Source organism: Carassius carassius, chromosome 5, assembly GCF_963082965.1.
Source record: "Carassius carassius chromosome 5, fCarCar2.1, whole genome shotgun sequence".
NCBI classification, from domain to species: domain Eukaryota; kingdom Metazoa; phylum Chordata; class Actinopteri; order Cypriniformes; family Cyprinidae; genus Carassius; species Carassius carassius.
Genome location: NC_081759.1, coordinates 30887500 through 30906383, shown reverse-complemented (window position 1 = coordinate 30906383; position 18884 = coordinate 30887500). Strand labels below are relative to the sequence as shown.

At 40.3% G+C, this 18884-nt stretch overlaps 2 protein-coding genes across 4 annotated transcripts in view; one reads left to right on the top strand and one right to left on the bottom strand.

The window, feature by feature from the left end:
* The first annotated feature begins 393 nt into the window (after positions 1–393).
* On the top strand, positions 394–1753 carry LOC132140407 (membrane-spanning 4-domains subfamily A member 4D-like). Its single transcript, XM_059549191.1, has 4 exons — positions 394–452; positions 942–1133; positions 1327–1437; positions 1526–1753. Exons 2-4 carry the CDS (start codon positions 966–968, stop codon positions 1595–1597), a joined length of 351 nt encoding a protein of 116 aa, XP_059405174.1. The 5' UTR covers positions 394–452; positions 942–965; the 3' UTR covers positions 1598–1753.
* Positions 1754–15616: 13863 nt separating this feature from the next.
* si:dkey-34e4.1 (carboxyl-terminal PDZ ligand of neuronal nitric oxide synthase protein) overlaps positions 15617–18884 on the bottom strand; it is a 53849-nt gene continuing 50581 nt past the window's right edge. Inside the window, exons 11-12 of one of the 3 annotated variants that reach the window (XR_009433879.1) lie at positions 15731–17132; positions 15617–15696 (exon numbers count right to left, since the gene is read on the bottom strand). Coding sequence is in view for 1 of the 3 variants with exons in the window: in XM_059550571.1 (XP_059406554.1) it covers positions 16589–17132 (544 nt within the window). In the remaining 2 variants the exon portion in view is untranslated. Of the gene's footprint in view, positions 17133–18884 lie in introns of all 3 variants that reach the window. The other 2 variants (XM_059550571.1, XR_009433880.1) reach the window with 2 other exon arrangements.

Sequence of the window (18884 nt, the reverse complement as noted above, 5' to 3'; positions counted from 1 at the left end):
AATGAAATTGAATGTTTCATTTGATTTAAATATTTTATTTGATGAACTGGAACTGAACTGACTGTCAACAGTAAACTTGAGCTGAATAATGACACTATTGTTTTTTTAGAGCTGCTTTACAGCAGAATTTAGATTTGACTTATTTATTATGTTATTTTCCTGTTTAATATGAAGCTACTTTGAAACAATCTCTATGGTTTTATAGCACTTTATTTCACAAAGACACAAAAACTGTAATCACAGATATTTTCATCCTTAATCAATATCTCTAGTTTATGGTGCTTTTTTAGTTTTTTAAATCTGTATGTAAAGCATCAACAAAATCCTTAAAATTGTAAAGCAAGCTCATATGACACAAGCTCCTCCTCAGTGGTTCTTCACAGTCAACCCACACAAAGATACACCAGAAGAGCGATCAGACAACCACATCAACACAACTCATTTCATTTCAGGTAAAGTATTTTATGTTAACATCTATGATGATTTGAATTATAAGGCCTATATTTATATACACAGTTTGACCAAGGCATCAATTAAAAATAACCATCGTTATTTGACTTTGATCAGATTTGATCTTTCATACCAGTGATGAATTTTTATGCTTTGGTATTTAAGGGTTATAAACAAACAAACAAACAAACAAGCAAACAAATTAATTAACCAATATGTCAAAATCTATTGAAACATACAATCATGCAAACTATTTGTGAACAATATAAATTTTACATTTGGATCCTTCAGAAGACAGTAAATGCATTCTTGTCAAAATAAATATACTCTTAAATTCATCAAAAGATTGTCATAAGAGTATAGAGTGACAACATTTATAACTGATTTAAATATAAATCAAGATGGACATGAATAACAGAAATTCTTTATTAATACACATTAAATCATTTTATTAGCTGTTTTATTAAATAACATTTAATGTGTAATTACAGGTAACATCCAACACATATCTTAGAATGGAAACCAGTGGGGTCATCTCAAGTGACAAAGAGACAGTTGTCATTCACTTAAATCCACAGAGGACAGAAGATGGTATGGTTTTTGTTGGTGGACAGCAGGCCAGTGGTGTAGATCTTAATACAGCTCTTCAAGGATTTTTCAAAGCACAACAAAAGACACTGGGGGTAACGTGTTTAATGAATTGTAGTGATATGTATAGCTTTGGTAATATTCTTAGCATTTAATTTCTTTTAGATAATTTAAAATTATATAAGTCTCCAGTCCCATAGTAACATAGCTTAAATTTTTGTGTCTCCAACCATAAATGTTATGCCATCATGAATAAAACACCTGACCTACTGTGTATCTGGTCTCTAGACTGTACAGATAATGATTGGAGTGATGGTCTTCTTACTTGGCATTGTAATGATCGCAAATATCCGCACAATTAGTATTATTTCTGGCATCACCATCTGGGGATCTTTCATTGTAAGTTTCATTTAATAGTTTAGCTTTAATTCCCTTTTAATGTGAATTATCTGAATGAACTTTAACATGTCCTGTGTTTCTTTCTCAGTACATCAGTGCTGGCTCTCTGTCTGTTGCGGCAAAGAATAAACGTAATCTGTGTGTGGTATGTACACAATAAGATGAAATCTGAGAGTGAGAGTAGTTATTTACATTACTCAAGTAATTGTGGTGCAATTCAGACCACCGCAACAATTGAGCACCAGTCCATACATCGTAATCTGTTAGCAGTAAATCTCTCATTGCACCTGTAGAAAGATGGTAAAATATTCTTTAAACAATTGTATCAGGTGTGCAGCTAACCTTGCTTTGGATCCTTCAGAAGACAGGATCCATATATATATATATATATATATATATATATATATATACCAACACAAACAGAATATTTTGATCACAATATATTACACATTAGACATTAAGCTCAACTTTTTTTGCTCAACAAGACGTTCATTATTTTACCACTAACTGATCAACATATCTCACTCTTTATTACTTTACAGAGTTTAGGATGTTATACAAGTGTGTGCCATCACAATTCCTATCAATTAAAAGCTTTTTTCCTCTGTAGTTAAAAGCCTCTCTTGGAATGAATGTGATCAGTGGCATAACTGCAGGGATATCCATTATTCTTATAAGTGCAGACATAGGAATCACTACATCGGTACTTAAAAATGCCTACGATGACCGTCCTCAGGTACTAAATACAGCTACATTATTTGTTTTAATTGTGGTTTTATTTATATAATAGTTCACCCAAACTTTGTTATCATTTACCTACAGTATATGTCATTAATCTTTGAAAATCTTAATATAAACCCCAGGTTGTTTCTTACATAAAGCTATTGGGTGATTTGAAAAGATTTGAAATATAGTACACAAGTTGTATGAACAAGTTGTCTTAGCTTGTGCTTTCTTGTGTTTTTGAAGCATGAAAGCATGTCTTCATTTATTGTAATTGTGTTAATTCAGTCTTTAAAATACTTTCTTTCGAAGAAAAAAAAATCATAAAATGACGAGGGTAAATTAATAACAGAATATTTGTATACTTTTATATCTGGATTTTTGAGACACACCCTTATCATCAGAACAAACTCAATATATGCTGGGATGTTATTTGTGGAACTGCTTTCAAATATGGGCATGTTGAATGTGTGTTTATAGGGGTTTGCTCAAGGGATCCTTGGAATAATGCTGGTGTTCTCCGTCCTTCAGTCGATCATCTCCATCTCCTGTGTTATTAACCATATGTTGACATTATTGTTTAAAGCAAAACATGGTTGCACTGATATATGAGTCTTTCAAATAAAGGCGAAAAATCCTCAATTCTACAATGTTTGTCTGTCATTATTTCTGTAACATACAAGCTACGTCACCATTTAATACATTTCTGCCTGCTGGCTACTGCTTGCCCTTAAACAAAGGTAGTTATAATGGTGCGTTTCATTTGTGGACATATATTACTGTTAATTATGTTTTTATTGAAAAATTAAGATGCAAATTATATTTTCTAAAACAAATAACAGGGTTATTTGTTTGCTTACAAATTAACATAAAATATTTTAAGTAAACCATGTGTTTTTAAAGAAACTCATACAATTCGCACATGCTTTTTTTCTTATTTGGAGAAAACTGATATTTGAATGCAGTTTTTTGTTTGCATGTTATTGCCCCCACACCTAGCTATTGAACACACTGGGTTATATAGAAGTGATTAGGGATGGGTAGCATCCTCTGATTGTGCTAATACTGACAAAAACACACAAGGTGTACATATAACGCAGTTTATTATGTCTTAAGTGAAAGTAAAAAGTTAAGAGAGAAATGGGTGCATGGCGTGCATCTCTTAAAGGGACAGTACTAAACATACTGCCACTTGTCATTAAAGGGATAGTTCACCCCAAAATTTTAATTCTGTCATTATTTACTTAGTAATGTTGTTCCAAACATGTATTAATTTTTATTTATTCTTGTGCTGAACACAAAAGAAGATATTTTAAAGAATGTGTGGTAATCAAACAATTGTAGGTTCCCAGTCCCCTTTGACAGAAGAAAAAAAAAATTAAAATCACTGGGGACCAGCAACTGTTTAATTTACTACATTCTTCAAAATAACTTATGTTCAACAGAAGAAGAAACTCATTCAGGTTTCAACTTGAGAGTGAGGAAATGATGACACAATTTTCGTTTATGGGTGAACCATTTCTTTAATGTTAATAAAATAAAACACAAAGAGAAAAATAACTGCTCTTGACCCAAGTAGAGCATAGATTCTCTGCCCGAGCCCGAGCCCGAGCCCGACCCGACCCGACCCAGGCCGGGCCGATATTTCCCGCCACCGTCCTCGGACCGGGTCGGGTCGGGCCCTTGATAAAGCACGTCACGTGTCATGCGCAGCGTCTCGTCCACTCGCAGTCTCGCATGCGTGATGCATCGCACCTGCTGTGCGTGCTATACTATTCAGTAGAATAAGTGCAACATGGAGCTTGAAGAAGCAAAGAAAAAAATTAAAACAGGAGAATTAACTTTGAGCAAGTCTGGAGGAAAATCGGAGGTATGGAAACATTTTTATTGGAACACGAGGTATTGGAACACGAGGTATTGGAACACGACACTCGTCGTGGGGAGTGACAACATTTGTGTTGGCTTTGTCTCGTGCATTAAATGCGGCACGCATATATATATATATATATATATATATATATATATATATATATATATATATATATATATATATATATATATATATAGATATATATCTATATATCTATATATCTATATATAGATATATATATATATATCTATATATATATATATATATATATATATATATATATAAATATAACTGCGCAGCTCCCCCGTAGCCTAAATGATCTAGCACAGCAGCACCTGCGGTAAAAAAATAAATAATAATCTGGCGCCGCCCCTGGTTATAACGGCCCACATATTAAAAATGGTCGGGTTTAAATCGGGCTCTGGCTCATAATTACAGTGAACGTGTCGGGCCGGGCCGGGCTCGGACACAACGTGCTCGGGCTCGGGTAGGGTCGGGCTTGATTTGTTGGGCCTGATCTAAGCTCTAGACCCAAGTACGTAATACAGTGGCCATGGGCGCTGTATAGGGGGGAAAAGATAGGACAATTCCAAGGGCCCCTGACTGACAGGGGACCCAACAAATCCGTAAAAACTAATTAAAATGTTTTATTATATTATACACTATATAAACCATCATCATTGAGTATATTTAAAATAATAATAAAATGAATGATGTATTTGATTTTACTTATTTTGGCAATAAAAGTTAAATATCACCATTGACCAACAAATAAAACATCTATATTGACCGACCACACTCCTGTATCTGCATGAAATGGTTTGGTCCTGCCTTAGCGCACTCATCAGTGACGGTGTTTAGTTACAGACAGTCGATCAATGCACGGCGCGCTAGCAGTGTTAACTTTGTTAACGAGGACAACGACGAAAAATATTCATTAACGAACATTTTTTATGTGACTAAGACGAGACGTTGATGAGCTAAAAATAATATTTGATGACGAAATTATGAAGAAATTTATGCAGCGTTTTCGTTAACTAGACGAGACTGGACTATAATGTTATTTGAGGACTATTGGACATTCAAAATGCATCCTATAGGCTATTGACTTTCAAAATGTGCGTCCCTGTCATTGGATTGCGATCGGATAAGGGCCGTTTGTATATCCAGTCAGTATAACAGCTGCAGTGGAACGATAGACTACCAAAACGCGAACCAGCTATCTGAAACAATGGCCTCAGCATCCGAAAGGAAAGGGATAAGGTGACCAGATGTCCCGTTTTTCCCTGGAGTCACAATTCGTTGTCGATTAATTTAAAGTTAGTGAAGGTGGGATAGGCGGAATCACGCTGATAGAAGTGCTCCACTTCCTCAGTTCTCTTATACAGCGCACAATCAGTTCTCAGCGCTCAAAGACACACACAACAGTCCAAAAGTTTATTGTGTAGAGTAGGCTATCTCACGTAAATACAGTTATGGATTAAGAGTCACGTTCGGTGTTATAGGCAACACGGAGAGAGTACCAATTGCGGGTATGTATTTATTAAAGGGGCAATCCAAAGAATAAACAGTCCAGGCAGGGGTCGATATCCAACAAATCCAAACATAAACAAGACACGAAGACAAGGCAAGGCAAGGCAAGGCAAGAAGTGACGACATGAATAACCTTCAAACATTAAACAAGGACTCCGTAACACAGACTCAGACAGACCGGGTATAAATACACAGAAGGATAATGAGGGAACAGGAGACAGGTGGGGAACAATCAATTACTAAACAGGAGGAAGGTGACCAAATAAGGGAACAGGAAGTGATAAGGAGACGGATACCGTGAGAAAGGAGGACACCTAGTGGAAACCCAGGGAAGACAACCCAGACACTGTGACAGTACCCCCCCTCTACGGAGCGGCTCCCAGACGCTCCACGACATGACACAAAACAGAGACCAGGAGGGAGGCGGACAGGTGGGGGCTCAGGGGGAGGGACGGAGGGACGGAGGGCCAGAAAGGAAACATGGAAAACAGACAACAGAAGTGTAAACACCAAACAGGGAGACCAGGAGGGAGGAGGACTGGAGGAGGTCCAGGGGGAGGGACGGAGGGCCAGACTAACAGAGGGGAACCGACAGAAAACACAACAGGAAACAAGAAACACAAAACATAAGTCCATAAGGATATCACGTGGCGCCCACCAGGGCGGAACAGAAGACCACCACAACCGTGTGGTCAGGGCGGTAGCCCCCCAGGGCGGAGCAGAAGACCACCACAACCTTGTGGTCGAGGCCAGAGTCCCCCAGGGCGGAGCAGAAGACCACCATATCCTTGTGGTCAGGGCGGAAGACCACCATATCCTTGTGGTCAGGGCGGAAGGCCCCCAGGGCAGAGCAGAAGACCACCACACCCCTGTTGTCAGGACGGAAGCCCCCCAGGGCGGAGCAGAGGACCACCACAACCGTGAGGTCAGGAAAGAAGCCCCCCAGGGCGGAGCAGAAGGCCACCACCCCCCTTGGGTCAGGGCGGAAGCCACCCAGGGCGGAGCGGAAGACCGCCACAACCGTGTGGTCAGGGTTGAAGGCCCCCAGGGCGGAGCAGAAGACCACCACAGCCATGCGGTCAGGACCAGAGCCCCCCAAGGCGGAGCAGACCTCCTTGCGGCTGGACCAACGGGACGACGAAACTCTGGTAATCCCCTGGTGTCCTTACTGGACTCCAGAAGATTGGTGCTGGCCTGACACTGTTCATGAAGATCATTGGTGACTTGTATTTGCTCATGAAGATCATTGGTGACTTGTATTTGCTCATGAAGATCATTGGTGACTTGCATTTGCTCATGAAGATCAGAGGTGACTTGACTCAGTCCTTGAAGATCACCGGTGACTTGACTCAGTCCTTGAAGATCACCGGTGACCAGCCCTGATTCTGGAGGATCCGCGGTGACCAGCCCTGACTCTGGAGGATCAGCGGTGACCAGCCCTGACTCTGGAAGGATCAGCGGTGACCAGCCCTGACTCTGGAAGGATCAGCGGTGACCAGCCCTGACTCTGGAAGGATCAGCGGTGACCAGCCCTGACTCTGGAAGGATCACCGGTGACCAGCCCTGACTCTGGAAGGATCACCGGTGACCAGCCCTGACTCTGGAAGGATCACCGGTGACCAGCCCTGACTCTGGAAGGATCACCGGTGACCATTCCTGACTCTGGAAGGATCACCGGTGACCAGCCCTGACTCTGGAAGGATCACCGGTGACCAGCCCTGACTCTGGAAGGATCACCGGTGACCAGCCCTGACTCTGGAAGGATCACCGGTGACCAGCCCTGACTCTGGAAGGATCACCGGTGACCAGCCCTGATTCTGGAAGGATCACCGGTGACCAGCCCTGATTCTGGAAGGATCACCGGTGACCAGCCCTGACTCTGGAAGGATCACCGGTGACCAGCCCTGACTCTGGAAGGATCACCGGTGATCAGCCCTGACTCTGGAAGGATCACCGGTGATCAGCCCTGACTCTGGAAGGATCACCGGTGATCAGCCCTGACTCTGGAAGGATCACCGGTGATCAGCCCTGACTCTGGAAGGATCACCAGTGATCAGCCCTGACTCTGGAAGGATCACCGGTGATCAGCCCTGACTCTGGAAGGATCACCGGTGATCAGCCCTGAATCTGGAAGGATCACCGGTGATCAGCCCTGACTCTGGAAGGATCACCGGTGACCAGCCCTGACTCTGGAAGGATCACCGGTGACCAGCCCTGACTCTGGAAGGATCACCGGTGACCAGCCCTGACTCTGGAAGGATCAACGGTGACCAGCCCTGACTCTGGAAGGATCACCGGTGACCAGCCCTGACTCTGGAAGGATCACCGGTGACCAACCCTGACTCTGGAAGGATCACCGGTGACCAGCCCTGACTCTGGAAGGATCACCGGTGACCAGCCCTGACTCTGGAAGGATCACCGGTGACCAGCCCTGACTCTGGAAGGATCACCGGTGACCAGCCCTGACTCTGGAAGGATCACCGGTGACCAGCCCTGACTCTGGGGAGTTCACCGGTGACCAGCCCTGACTCTGGGGAGTTCACCGGAACCTGACTCGACTCTGGGGAGTTCACCGGAACCTGACTCGACTCTGGGGAGTTCACCGGTACCTGACTCGACTCTGGGGAGTTCACCGGTACCTGACTCGACTCTGGGGAGTTCACCGGTACCTGACTCGACTCTGGGGAGTTCACCGGTACCTGACTCGACTCTGGGGAGTTCACCGGAACCTGACTCGACTCTGGGGAGTTCACCGGAACCTGACTCGACTCTGGGGAGTTCACCGGAACCTGACTCGACTCTGCAGAGTTCACCGGCACCTGACTCGACTCTGCAGAGTTCACCGGCACCTGACTCGACTCTGCAGAGTTCACCGGCTCCTGACTCGACTCTGCAGAGTTCACCGGCACCTGACTTGACTCTGGAGAGTTCACCGGCACCTGACTCGGCACCTGACTTGGAGAGTTCACTGGCACCTGACTCGACTCTGGAGAGTACACTGGCACCTGACTCGACTCTGGGGAGTTCACTGGCACCTGACTCGACTCTGGAGGGTCAACTGGAGCCTGACTCAACTCCGGAGGGTCAGCTGTGACTCTCATCCTGTGCAGCGGCGCTGGGCAAGCAGCCATCTTGGGCCATGACTCTGGACAGGCGGCCATCTTGTACTGTGGCGCTGGGCTGGTGGCCATCTTGGGTTGTGGCGCTGGACTGGCGGCCATCTTGCACTGTGGCGCTGGACCGGTGGCCAATTTGGGCATTGGCGCTGGGTTAGCTGCCATCTTGTGCTGTGGCGCTGGACTGACGGCCATCTTGTGCTGTGGCGCTAGGCTGACGGCCATCCTGGGCTGTGGCGCTGAACCGGTGGCCAATTTGGGCATTGGTGCTGGGCTGGCGGCCATCTTGGGCTGTGGCGCTGGAACGGTGGCCAATTTGTGCATTGGCGATGGGTTAACGGCCATCTTGTGCTGTGGCGCTTGGCTGGTAGCCATCCTGGGCAGTGGTGCTGGGCTAACGACCACCCCGCCGGAAGAGACAGGAGTGGCTGGGGCATCCCACCGAAGCCAATGCTGCAGGTAGCGCACGAATTCCCAGAATTCCAGTGTCTCTAACTGCGCCATCTCCTGAGACACTGGATCATCCAGCCCGCCATTGAAATAGTCTTTGAGGGCCACATCGTTGTAGCCCATGCCCTCGGCCAGGGACCAGAACACCTGAGCCAGGGCACCCACTTCATTTCCCTCTTGGCGGAGGGCAGTCAACCTAAGATACTTGGCTCGCCGCTCCGCCATCTTGGCTGGGGAACGGAAAAATGACATACCGCTGGTTCCTAGAATGACGGAGTCCTTCTGTCACGTTCGGTGTTATAGGAAACACGGAGAGAGAACCAATTGCGGGTATGTATTTATTAAAGGGGCAATCCAAAGAATAAACAGTCCAGGCAGGGGTCGATATCCAACAAATCCAAACATAAACAAGACACGAAGGCAAGGCAAGGCAAGGCAAGGCAAGGCAAGGCAAGGCAAGGCAAGGCAAGGCAAGGCAAGGCAAGGCAAGGCAAGAAGTGACGGACATGAATAACCTTCAAACATTAAACAAGGACTCCGTAATACAGACTCAGACAGACTGGGTATAAATACACAGAAGGATAATGAGGGAACAGGAGACAGGTGGGGAACAATCAATTACTAAACAGGAGGAAGGTGACCAAATAAGGGAACAGGAAGTGATAAGGAGACAGATACCGTGAGAAAGGAGGACACCTAGTGGAAACCCAGGGAAGACAACCCAGACACTGTGACATTAAGTGAACGTGAACAGGTGTGCGAAAACTGTGTGTCAGTATTTATTGCATGCCTTCCGTCTTAAAAGGACAGCATTCCAAATGAAATACCTATGACATTAATTTTAACCAACAAAAGACATTAAATAAATGTATACTGTAAAAGGTAAAAGTTGCTCCTTTTTCACTTCTGTTAAATGGATAGTTCACCCAAAAATGAAAATTGTCATAATTTATTCAAGATTTTCCAAATGTATTCCTTGATTCAAATTTCTCATAATCTTAATTGATTTGGTCTAAAGAGTAAGTTTTAAGTTTTGAGTAAGATAAGTTTTTTTTGTTACAACTTGATGAACCACTGAAACGATTTAGGAAACATTATTTTAAGGTAAACTATTTTACATAGTGTTGCTTTAAGGACATTTTTATGGTGGCTTTTAATCTTGCATCAAATAGTTAACTGCAAACTGTATGCAGACTTGCATTTACAAATCACCAGCAGTAAATATTGTGCTAGTACTAGTATTGAACTACAAGCAGCAAGACAGTTGCAAGCCTTTGATTAGAGTTATGTACAGCTTTTGATGAAAAAATTCCTAGCAGCGCCCCAAACAGTGGCTAAAGTTCAGCAGTAATAAAATTGCAATTTTCTTGAAATTTTCAACATCTTTTCACTTCATATCCTTTTGCACCAAATAGTATTGATAACAACATCGATAACTATCAGTATCGCTAAGCATATCGGTATCAGTATCTATAAAATGTAAACAGTACCCATCCCTAAATATGATATAATTAATTATTATTTAAAATATTATTGTAAAATATCAAGATGACAGGGAGGACCAGCCCATGACACATAATGCAGAACACACAAATAATGACAAAATATGACGATAAAACATTTATTCAACTTAATAAAAATAACGAATAAATAAATAAGTAAATCACATCACATCACCTCAATCACATCTATAAACACTCCCCCATTCATTTTATTAGTTTTTAGTAGTATTAACTACAAATGAATGCTATGTCCATTTTGGAACAAAGACAGGGTGGACTTTTTCAGCTTCAATTAGCATATTATCTTACAACTTTTATATCTTGATTTTGAGACACACCCTTATCATCAGAATAAACTCAATATATGCTGGTACTGTATGTTATTTGTGGAACTGCTTTCAAATATGGGCATGTTGAATGTGTGTTTATAGAGGTTCGGTCTTGGGATTCTTGGAATACTGCTGGTGTTCTCCATCCTTCAGTCGATCTCCATCTCCTGAGTTATTAACCATATGTTGACATTATTGTTTAAAGCAAAACATGATTGCACTGATATATGAGTCTTTCAAATAAAGGTGACCAATTAATTTTTTTTCATAAAAATTCATAAAAAGCTGTGACTATAGCTAAATAGTTAGTTTGGTTGTTGAAGATAATTTAGTATATTTGAACTAACATATTTTGAAAATATTCGAATCACTTCTGGCATATTTAATGTAGACAGTTTGGACATGTTAAGCTTTAGTAAAGCAAGTAAGAAAATTTGTCACCAGTTTATTGATCTAAGCTGGTGAAATTCCCCACTGAAGAGACAAAAATAAATCTGTTGTCCTGATGTCATTAAAGGGTATGACCTTTTCTTAAAGGGACAGATTCCCCTATGACAGGGTGGACAACCATTCAAGGGATACGGACAAACTATATAGTTTGAATATAGTTTTTATTACCAAATAATCAATACACTCAAATTGAGTAATCTCTTATTTAACAAAATATTAATAGGAGAACAAAAATGCTTAATTTTATAATTTTACATTTTGTCAAATTTAATGAGCGGTGCATGGGACATAGCAAAATAACATGCATCCTCTTACACAAAACTAAAAAAGAAATCTAGAAAATGTATCTAAAGAACCAAGTAATGCTTTTGTTATGAATATAAAAATATATATAATACACCTATATATATATATAACACAGCCTATATATATAACACACTCTTTCATAGTCATTTTTATGTTAAGTTATCATGGCAAATGAGTTATGTATAGGACACCAAAAGGCACCCTACAGTGATATTGACCCAATAATTACAAAAGATACTGTGTCTAATAAGTGCTATTACCTAATGTATAACTAGTATATTAAATAAGTACAACCCGAATTCCGGAAAAGTTGGGACGTTTTTTAAATTTTAATAAAATGAAAACTAAAGGAATTTCAAATCACATGAGCCAATATTTTATTCACAATAGAACATAGATAACGTAGCAAATGTATAAACTGAGAAATTTTACACTTTTATCCACTTAATTAGCTCATTTAAAATTTAATGCCTGCTACAGGTCTCAAAAAAGTTGGCACGGGGGCAACAAATGGCTAAAAAAGCAAGCAGTTTTGAAAAGATTCAGCTGGGAGAACATCTAGTTAATTGATATCAGGTCTGTAACATGATTAGCTATAAAAGCTTTGTCTTAGAGAAGCAGAGTCTCTCAGAAATAAAGATGGGCAGAGGCTCTCCAATCTGTGAAAGACTGCGTAAAAAAATTGTGGAAAACTTTAAAAACAATGTTCCTCAACGTCAAATTGCAAAGGCTTTGCAAATCTCATCATCTACAGTGCATAACATCATCAAAAGATTCAGAGAAACTGGAGAAATCTCTGTGCGTAAGGGACAAGGCCGGAGACCTTTATTGGATGCCCGTGGTCTTCGGGCTCTCAGACGACACTGCATCACTCATCGGCATGATTGTGTCAATGACATTACTAAATGGGTCCAGGAATACTTTCAGAAACCACTGTCGGTAAACACAATCCGCCGTGCCATCAGCAGATGCCAACTAAAGCTCTATCATGCAAAAAGGAAGCCATATGTGAACATGGTCCAGAAGCGCCGTCGTGTCCTGTGGGCCAAGGCTCATTTAAAATGGACTATTTCAAAGTGGAATAGTGTTTTATGGTCAGACGAGTCCAAATTTGACATTCTTGTTGGAAATCACGGACGCCGTGTCCTTCGGGCTAAAGAGGAGGGAGACCTTCCAGCATGTTATCAGCGTTCAGTTCAAAAGCCAGCATCTCTGATGGTATGGGGGTGCATAAGTGCATACGGTATGGGCAGCTTGCATGTTTTGGAAGGCTCTGTGAATGCTGAAAGGTATATAAAGGTTTTAGAGCAACATATGCTTCCCTCCAAACAACGTCTATTTCAGGGAAGGCCTTGTTTATTTCAGCAGGACAATGCAAAACCACATACTGCAGCTATAACAACAGCATGGCTTCGTCGTAGAAGAGTCCGGGTGCTAACCTGGCCTGCCTGCAGTCCAGATCTTTCACCTATAGAGAACATTTGGCGCATCATTAAACGAAAAATACGTCAAAGACGACCACGAACCCTTCAGCAGCTGGAAATCTATATAAGGCAAGAATGGGACCAAATTCCAACAGCAAAACTCATAGCCTCAATGCCCAGACGTCTTCAAACTGTTTTGAAAAGAAAAGGAGATGCTACACCATGGTAAACACGCCCCGTCCCAACTATTTTGAGACCTGTAGCAGAAATCAAAATTGAAATGAGCTCATTTTGTGCATAAAATTGTAAACTTTCTCAGTTTAAACATTTGCTATGTTATCTATGTTCTATTGTGAATAAAATATTGGCTCATGTGATTTGAAAGTCTTTTAGTTTTCATTTTATTAAAATTTAAAAAACGTCCCAACTTTTCCGGAATTCGGGTTGTACTAGTAACATGAAAATAGGTACTAGTAATGTTTATAGATTAAATGTTAATGGCTTGCCATACGTGTGTTCAGGGCACCCACCTCTGTAATAAACCTGGAGAAGTTAATCTCATTCGTGATGTAATTTTACATGAAATTGCAGATTTCTGGTCTTGAAAAAGTTTAGAAAACAATTTTTGTCTGAATAGTGCTTAAGGCAGAGTTTGACAACAGTTTTTTTCAATGAAATCAAGTAATTCTATGATTTTCTGCAGGTCATTCCATAATAACCTTAAATTCCAACTCTTTAAATTTATTAGTGTGACAAGTAGATTTTTCTGACACAACCGATCCAATAATTCTGTTTTAAATTAAAACGAAGTGGACGGTAGGACGAGTTGAGTGATAATTAAATATAGTCATAGTAACCTAATCTGTTTGAAGAAAAAAAAATATAGAATGAAAAGTGGGTGGCAAAAATAAATGGTATAATAATGTTCAGTAGGTGACAAAAATTCTTAAAGTAACACCTCATTTGCAATTTCTGAGGTATTGTAAAAAAGTATTCTATATAGAGAGACATTAATTAATTTTAGGAAAGCTGTAAAATTAATCTATATTGAACATTACAATATCCTAAGAAAGCAGTGCAGCTTTTTTCTTTTTTTTTTTTGTGAGAGTATCTTTATTGCAGCAGTCAAGGGCCCAGGACTACAGCTCAAATATCGACTGGACTGAAGAGTCTCCACGTCCTTCATTTATCCTTTATTACCACCCCCTCTGCCCACTTCGTTTCTCAGTGAGGATGAAGTAACAGGAATATCCTGTGTCCCTTGTGAAATGAGTATCCTGCAGAAAAGGGATTCTCTTGTTGTAAGTGAAGTGGAAAGCAGGGAGTCCCACAGCAGGAGACAAATTTTACCCTGGTATTTTCATTCTGGGAACTACAGCATGGATACAGCCTAAGATCATGAGGTTTTGTCTAAAGGAGTAAAATGGTAAAAGCTGGTAGGATTCAAATACTGTCAAAAATCACTTGACGTCTTGAATTTTCCCATTTTGAGCTCATAAATTAGGGCCAGATTGCTAGAGACAATAAGAAAAAGGTCAACCATTGTGTCAAACAGGAATGTAAGAAGATTAGGTGACCAGAATATCATATTGTTGAAGAAAGATGAGTACTGATCAGATGGAAACCTGCTGTCAGTGGGGAGTCTTTTGTCTATTAAAAAATATTCAGGTAAATGATGATTTTACTTTGCACTGCATAATTTGCATATGATTATTTAGTAATATTAATTTAATATTAATATTAAAATATTAATTTCTCTGCTAGAGCTTTGGTCTGTGGAAAATATTTTAAATGTACACATTTTGGAGTGAAAAAAAGAAAAGAAAACTGAACTTTTTATTTTTAGAATGTTGCAAAAATAAACCACTTTGCATTTTATTCCACTTTTATTGCCACAATTGCTTCTTTTTAATTTGAACAACACAAGTAAAACACCATTTATTTTGTATTTTTCATCTTCTTTTTCTACTTCCATCTTCTTTCTTTCTCCTTCCCTTCTTGTCTCGAAGTGTCATGCTAACCCATATCAGCTAAAAACACCTGCTCACAACATTGCTTTCAAAATGACATGAATCCCTTCGGTACTTCCTCTTGTCCAACCTTCGTCTAATTTGCCTCCTTTCATTATTATTCACACTGATACATTATGCTTTTGTGTGATACACAAATCCATGGCTCTGTGAAATTCATGTCTCAGTGTGAAATAATGAAAACTATTGTTTTTTTGTTTGTTTTTACAACTTGCACACTTATTTCACAGTTTTTGGTCATTGACATCTTGTGTGTCCCAGTCCATTTAAAATAAAGCAGCTGGCCATGATCCGTAGTCAGTATATATTTATAATACTTCTTCTGTGTGTTTGATTTAGATGAGATACTTTTTCAATATTGAAAAAAAGCATTGAGATTTAAACAGCCTTAGACACGTGGGAATGATCGGACGCACTTGAACTTGCTTTACTATGAATGCTCAATTTTGTTTTAAATTCCTAAATAGATAATCTGGTGGTTTATTTGAAGAAGGGATCATAAGGGCAACACAGTGACACTAGTTAACTGAGAAAAGCAGTGAGATCTGTGTAGTGAGTACACATTCACAGGATGGGGAAATTACTGCATTTATAGCTAAAGCAACACCTCTACTTTCCCTCTCTGTTTTTTTCTTTGCAGCCTTTCCACCTAGAAAAGGTGATAATGATCTTCTCTCATTTTACCTTGATTGGTGAAGCATTAAAATCAGAGAGGTTCAGCCCTTCAAGATGTCTAGACATAATCAAGTCTGTTATTTGTCTGCAGTCATCTATCCATTCAAACTGCTGTACTTAGCTATTCAGTCACACAGCTTACTGTATGAAACAAAATGGGCGCAGTTTGAATTCCTGCAAGAAAGTTTTTTCCACCTCAATTTCTTCATATTTCTATGTTTCTCTTCTATGTCTCATCAGTCATGTCCCTTCTGCTAACATACTTCTGCGTTTCTTTGCTACATAACTGCTCTTTAACATCCAAATAACATTCAAAAAGTATATAAATCAATTTGCACAAATAATAATAAAACAAAAATAGACAGAAGCAATTCCTATTTAGCTTAGTGGGAGCCAATGCACTTCATTCATTGCTAAAAATAACTATTCATTTCAATCTAAAAAATACACTCTATCTGTCTGCCAATAGTAGTCTACTCTGTATCATACTAAATATTCTTTCAGCAAATTTTATAGATAAAATCATTTGAGGGCATGGTACAAAATTGGAGAGTCATTGATCAAAACAAGGAGTGGAAAAAATGGTACAAGGAGCAAAAATGTAATATGCAGCATAAAATCAGTGTAAGCTTGTGGATAATATTACACAGATCTGTTGACGAATATGCCACCTTTCTTCATTATGTTTGTTCAACACTGTTGAGTTGTTATCATTCTGAATTTCACATATTTTGCTTGGGATTCTAACTCCTGCATGGGGTAGCGACATTATAGTTGCCCTCCTCTAGAAACTCATCTTCGCTTAGGCTTATATGAAGGCAGGTATCATTGACAGGAGAAGAGAACGGGATGGTTTGCTCATATCCCAGCGGTGTGGTAGAATGCGGTGGAGTGACTCCATCCACAGCTGGATGATCCTCAGGTAAGCTGCTGCAGGTACTGGAAGTGGAGATGAACGCAGAGCTCTGGTCATCAGAGGGGTCGTCTCTGGATTGAGGGGATATAAGGGATTTGTCATCCGAGCGCACACCAGAATCCTCGCTGGCTGAACATGACAGACTGTTACCGTTGGTGTGAGAATAGAAATCACCAGGTGAAACGGAACATAGAGTGATGTCAGGAAACGAAGAGCTACTGCTCACATTTGTAAGTATTTTTCCATTTATAGGTGTGGCTAGAGCTGAAGATCTTGGATCCGCTTCGACACCCGGAGAGAGAGTCCTGTTTGAACGCTTCCGGTTCAGGGGCTGAGGTGGAGGGTCCAGTTTAGGGATGGTTTGTTTATACCTGTGGACACAAAAAGGAGACACATTTTGTCAGTCAGTAGACTTGACTGGGAAACATTATTTATAAAAATACTGACATGGTATACCATGAAAGCATTATAGTACATTTATAGTATATTCCCAACTGGATAGCTTTCCAATTTGTAAACAAATCAAGTCTTTACATGAAAGATTCATTTTTAGTATGCTTTCTGACTGAACATCGGGGGCATGTTGCTAGTTCAGTTTGTCATGCGAGTTAGTCATTGTTACTAAAACTAACATTACTAAAATAGCTTTTGTTAATTAAAATAAAGCTGAAATATAAATATAAGATGAAACTTAAAAAGAAAACTTTAAAATGTTGATTTGGGAAGTTCAATTTTAAGTTCAAAGATTATGAAAAATTTAAGATAAAATAAAACTGGAAATTTGAAAATGACAAAAGCACATAACAAAACCACTAAAATTAAAACAGAAACTGTAGATATAATAATTCAAAGCTAATTCAAAATAATAAATACAGCAACAACTCCTATCTAATACCAAAATAATACACTGATTAATAGGCTGTTATTAAAACAAAGTACGAAGAGTTTGGTTCTAAATCGCAATAAACGCCAATATAATGAAAAAAAAAAACAGAGTTTCATCCAAAATCAGTATTGTATCTGGTCGGTATTGAAAAGTAAATTTTTTATTTTATGCAAAATGTGATATTCACAGAGTTATTAGGTCATGTTTTCTCCCTTTTTTTCAAAATTGCGACAAACGCCAGTCTCTCTTCTATACAAAATGTGATATATTGGCACAAACAATCACAGCGCACCATTACATGCACTGTAAACAGTAACAACCAATCACAGGGCACCATTCCAAATGGATGTAACATGGCAAAGATTAATGCACTTTTGGAATTTCTGTGGTCTAATGTGATATTGTTGTTCATGTTCTTGTTCATGATAAAATTTGATTTTATTGGTGTAATTAATTTAGAGCATTAACAAAATGGCCTGTTAAATACATTTTGCAGTGCCTGTATATAAGATTAGTATTGAAGTTCAGAGGCTGTCATGTGGGAATCAAAAAAACTTTCATATTGATTCAATAGATTTACTGCATTAAAAAAAAAAAGTAGAGGATGGCCAACTGGACTATGGACTCTGGCTGATAAGGCACAGGGTGTGCCCTGCCTGTTCAGGTTGCAAGCTCACTCAACTAGGAGTGTTGCATCTTTCTGGGCACTGGCTCGTGGCGCCTCGCTGACAGATATACATCTGCGGGCTGGGCGACTCCCAACACGTTTGCTAGATTCTATAGCCTTCGTCTGGAGCCGGTATGCTCCTGTGTTCTCACCTCAAATGGGTAGTGGCACTGAGAGGCCCCGCTTAGTGTCGGCTTGCTAAAACTTCTCCAGAGAGTCCATATCGTAGACCCTGTCGAGCTCCTCCATCCGCTCAGCAGCCAGACTTGGCGGAGCATCTGGCGCCAGGCCTTCACTTGCTAAATACTTGAGAACCGGTAGAAGGCTGGGTTCCATATGAGAGACATAAGTGTATCCCATATGTGTAAAGTCCACGGTATAGCCTCAGAGCCCGTGTTTCCCCGGCAGACTTCTGCCATTTCCAAGAGGGTTACAATCACCTCCAATTTTCCATAAGCACCTAAATGGATGTTCATATCTGCATTTGCTCCCGAGACCTCCTTCAGGAAGGATGGAGCTTCCGCAGCATGCCTGTTCCAGGTGGAACGGGTATGTTTTCCAAGTGTTCTC

Coding starts and splice junctions, on each gene's coding strand:
- LOC132140407 (XM_059549191.1), top strand. CDS start 966: ATGGAAACCAGTGGGGTCATCTCAAGTGACAAAGAGACAGTTGTCATT. Junction 1,134..1,326: donor CACAACAAAAGACACTGGGG/GTAACGTGTTTA, acceptor TCTGGTCTCTAG/ACTGTACAGATAATGATTGG. Junction 1,438..1,525: donor CCATCTGGGGATCTTTCATT/GTAAGTTTCATT, acceptor TTTCTTTCTCAG/TACATCAGTGCTGGCTCTCT.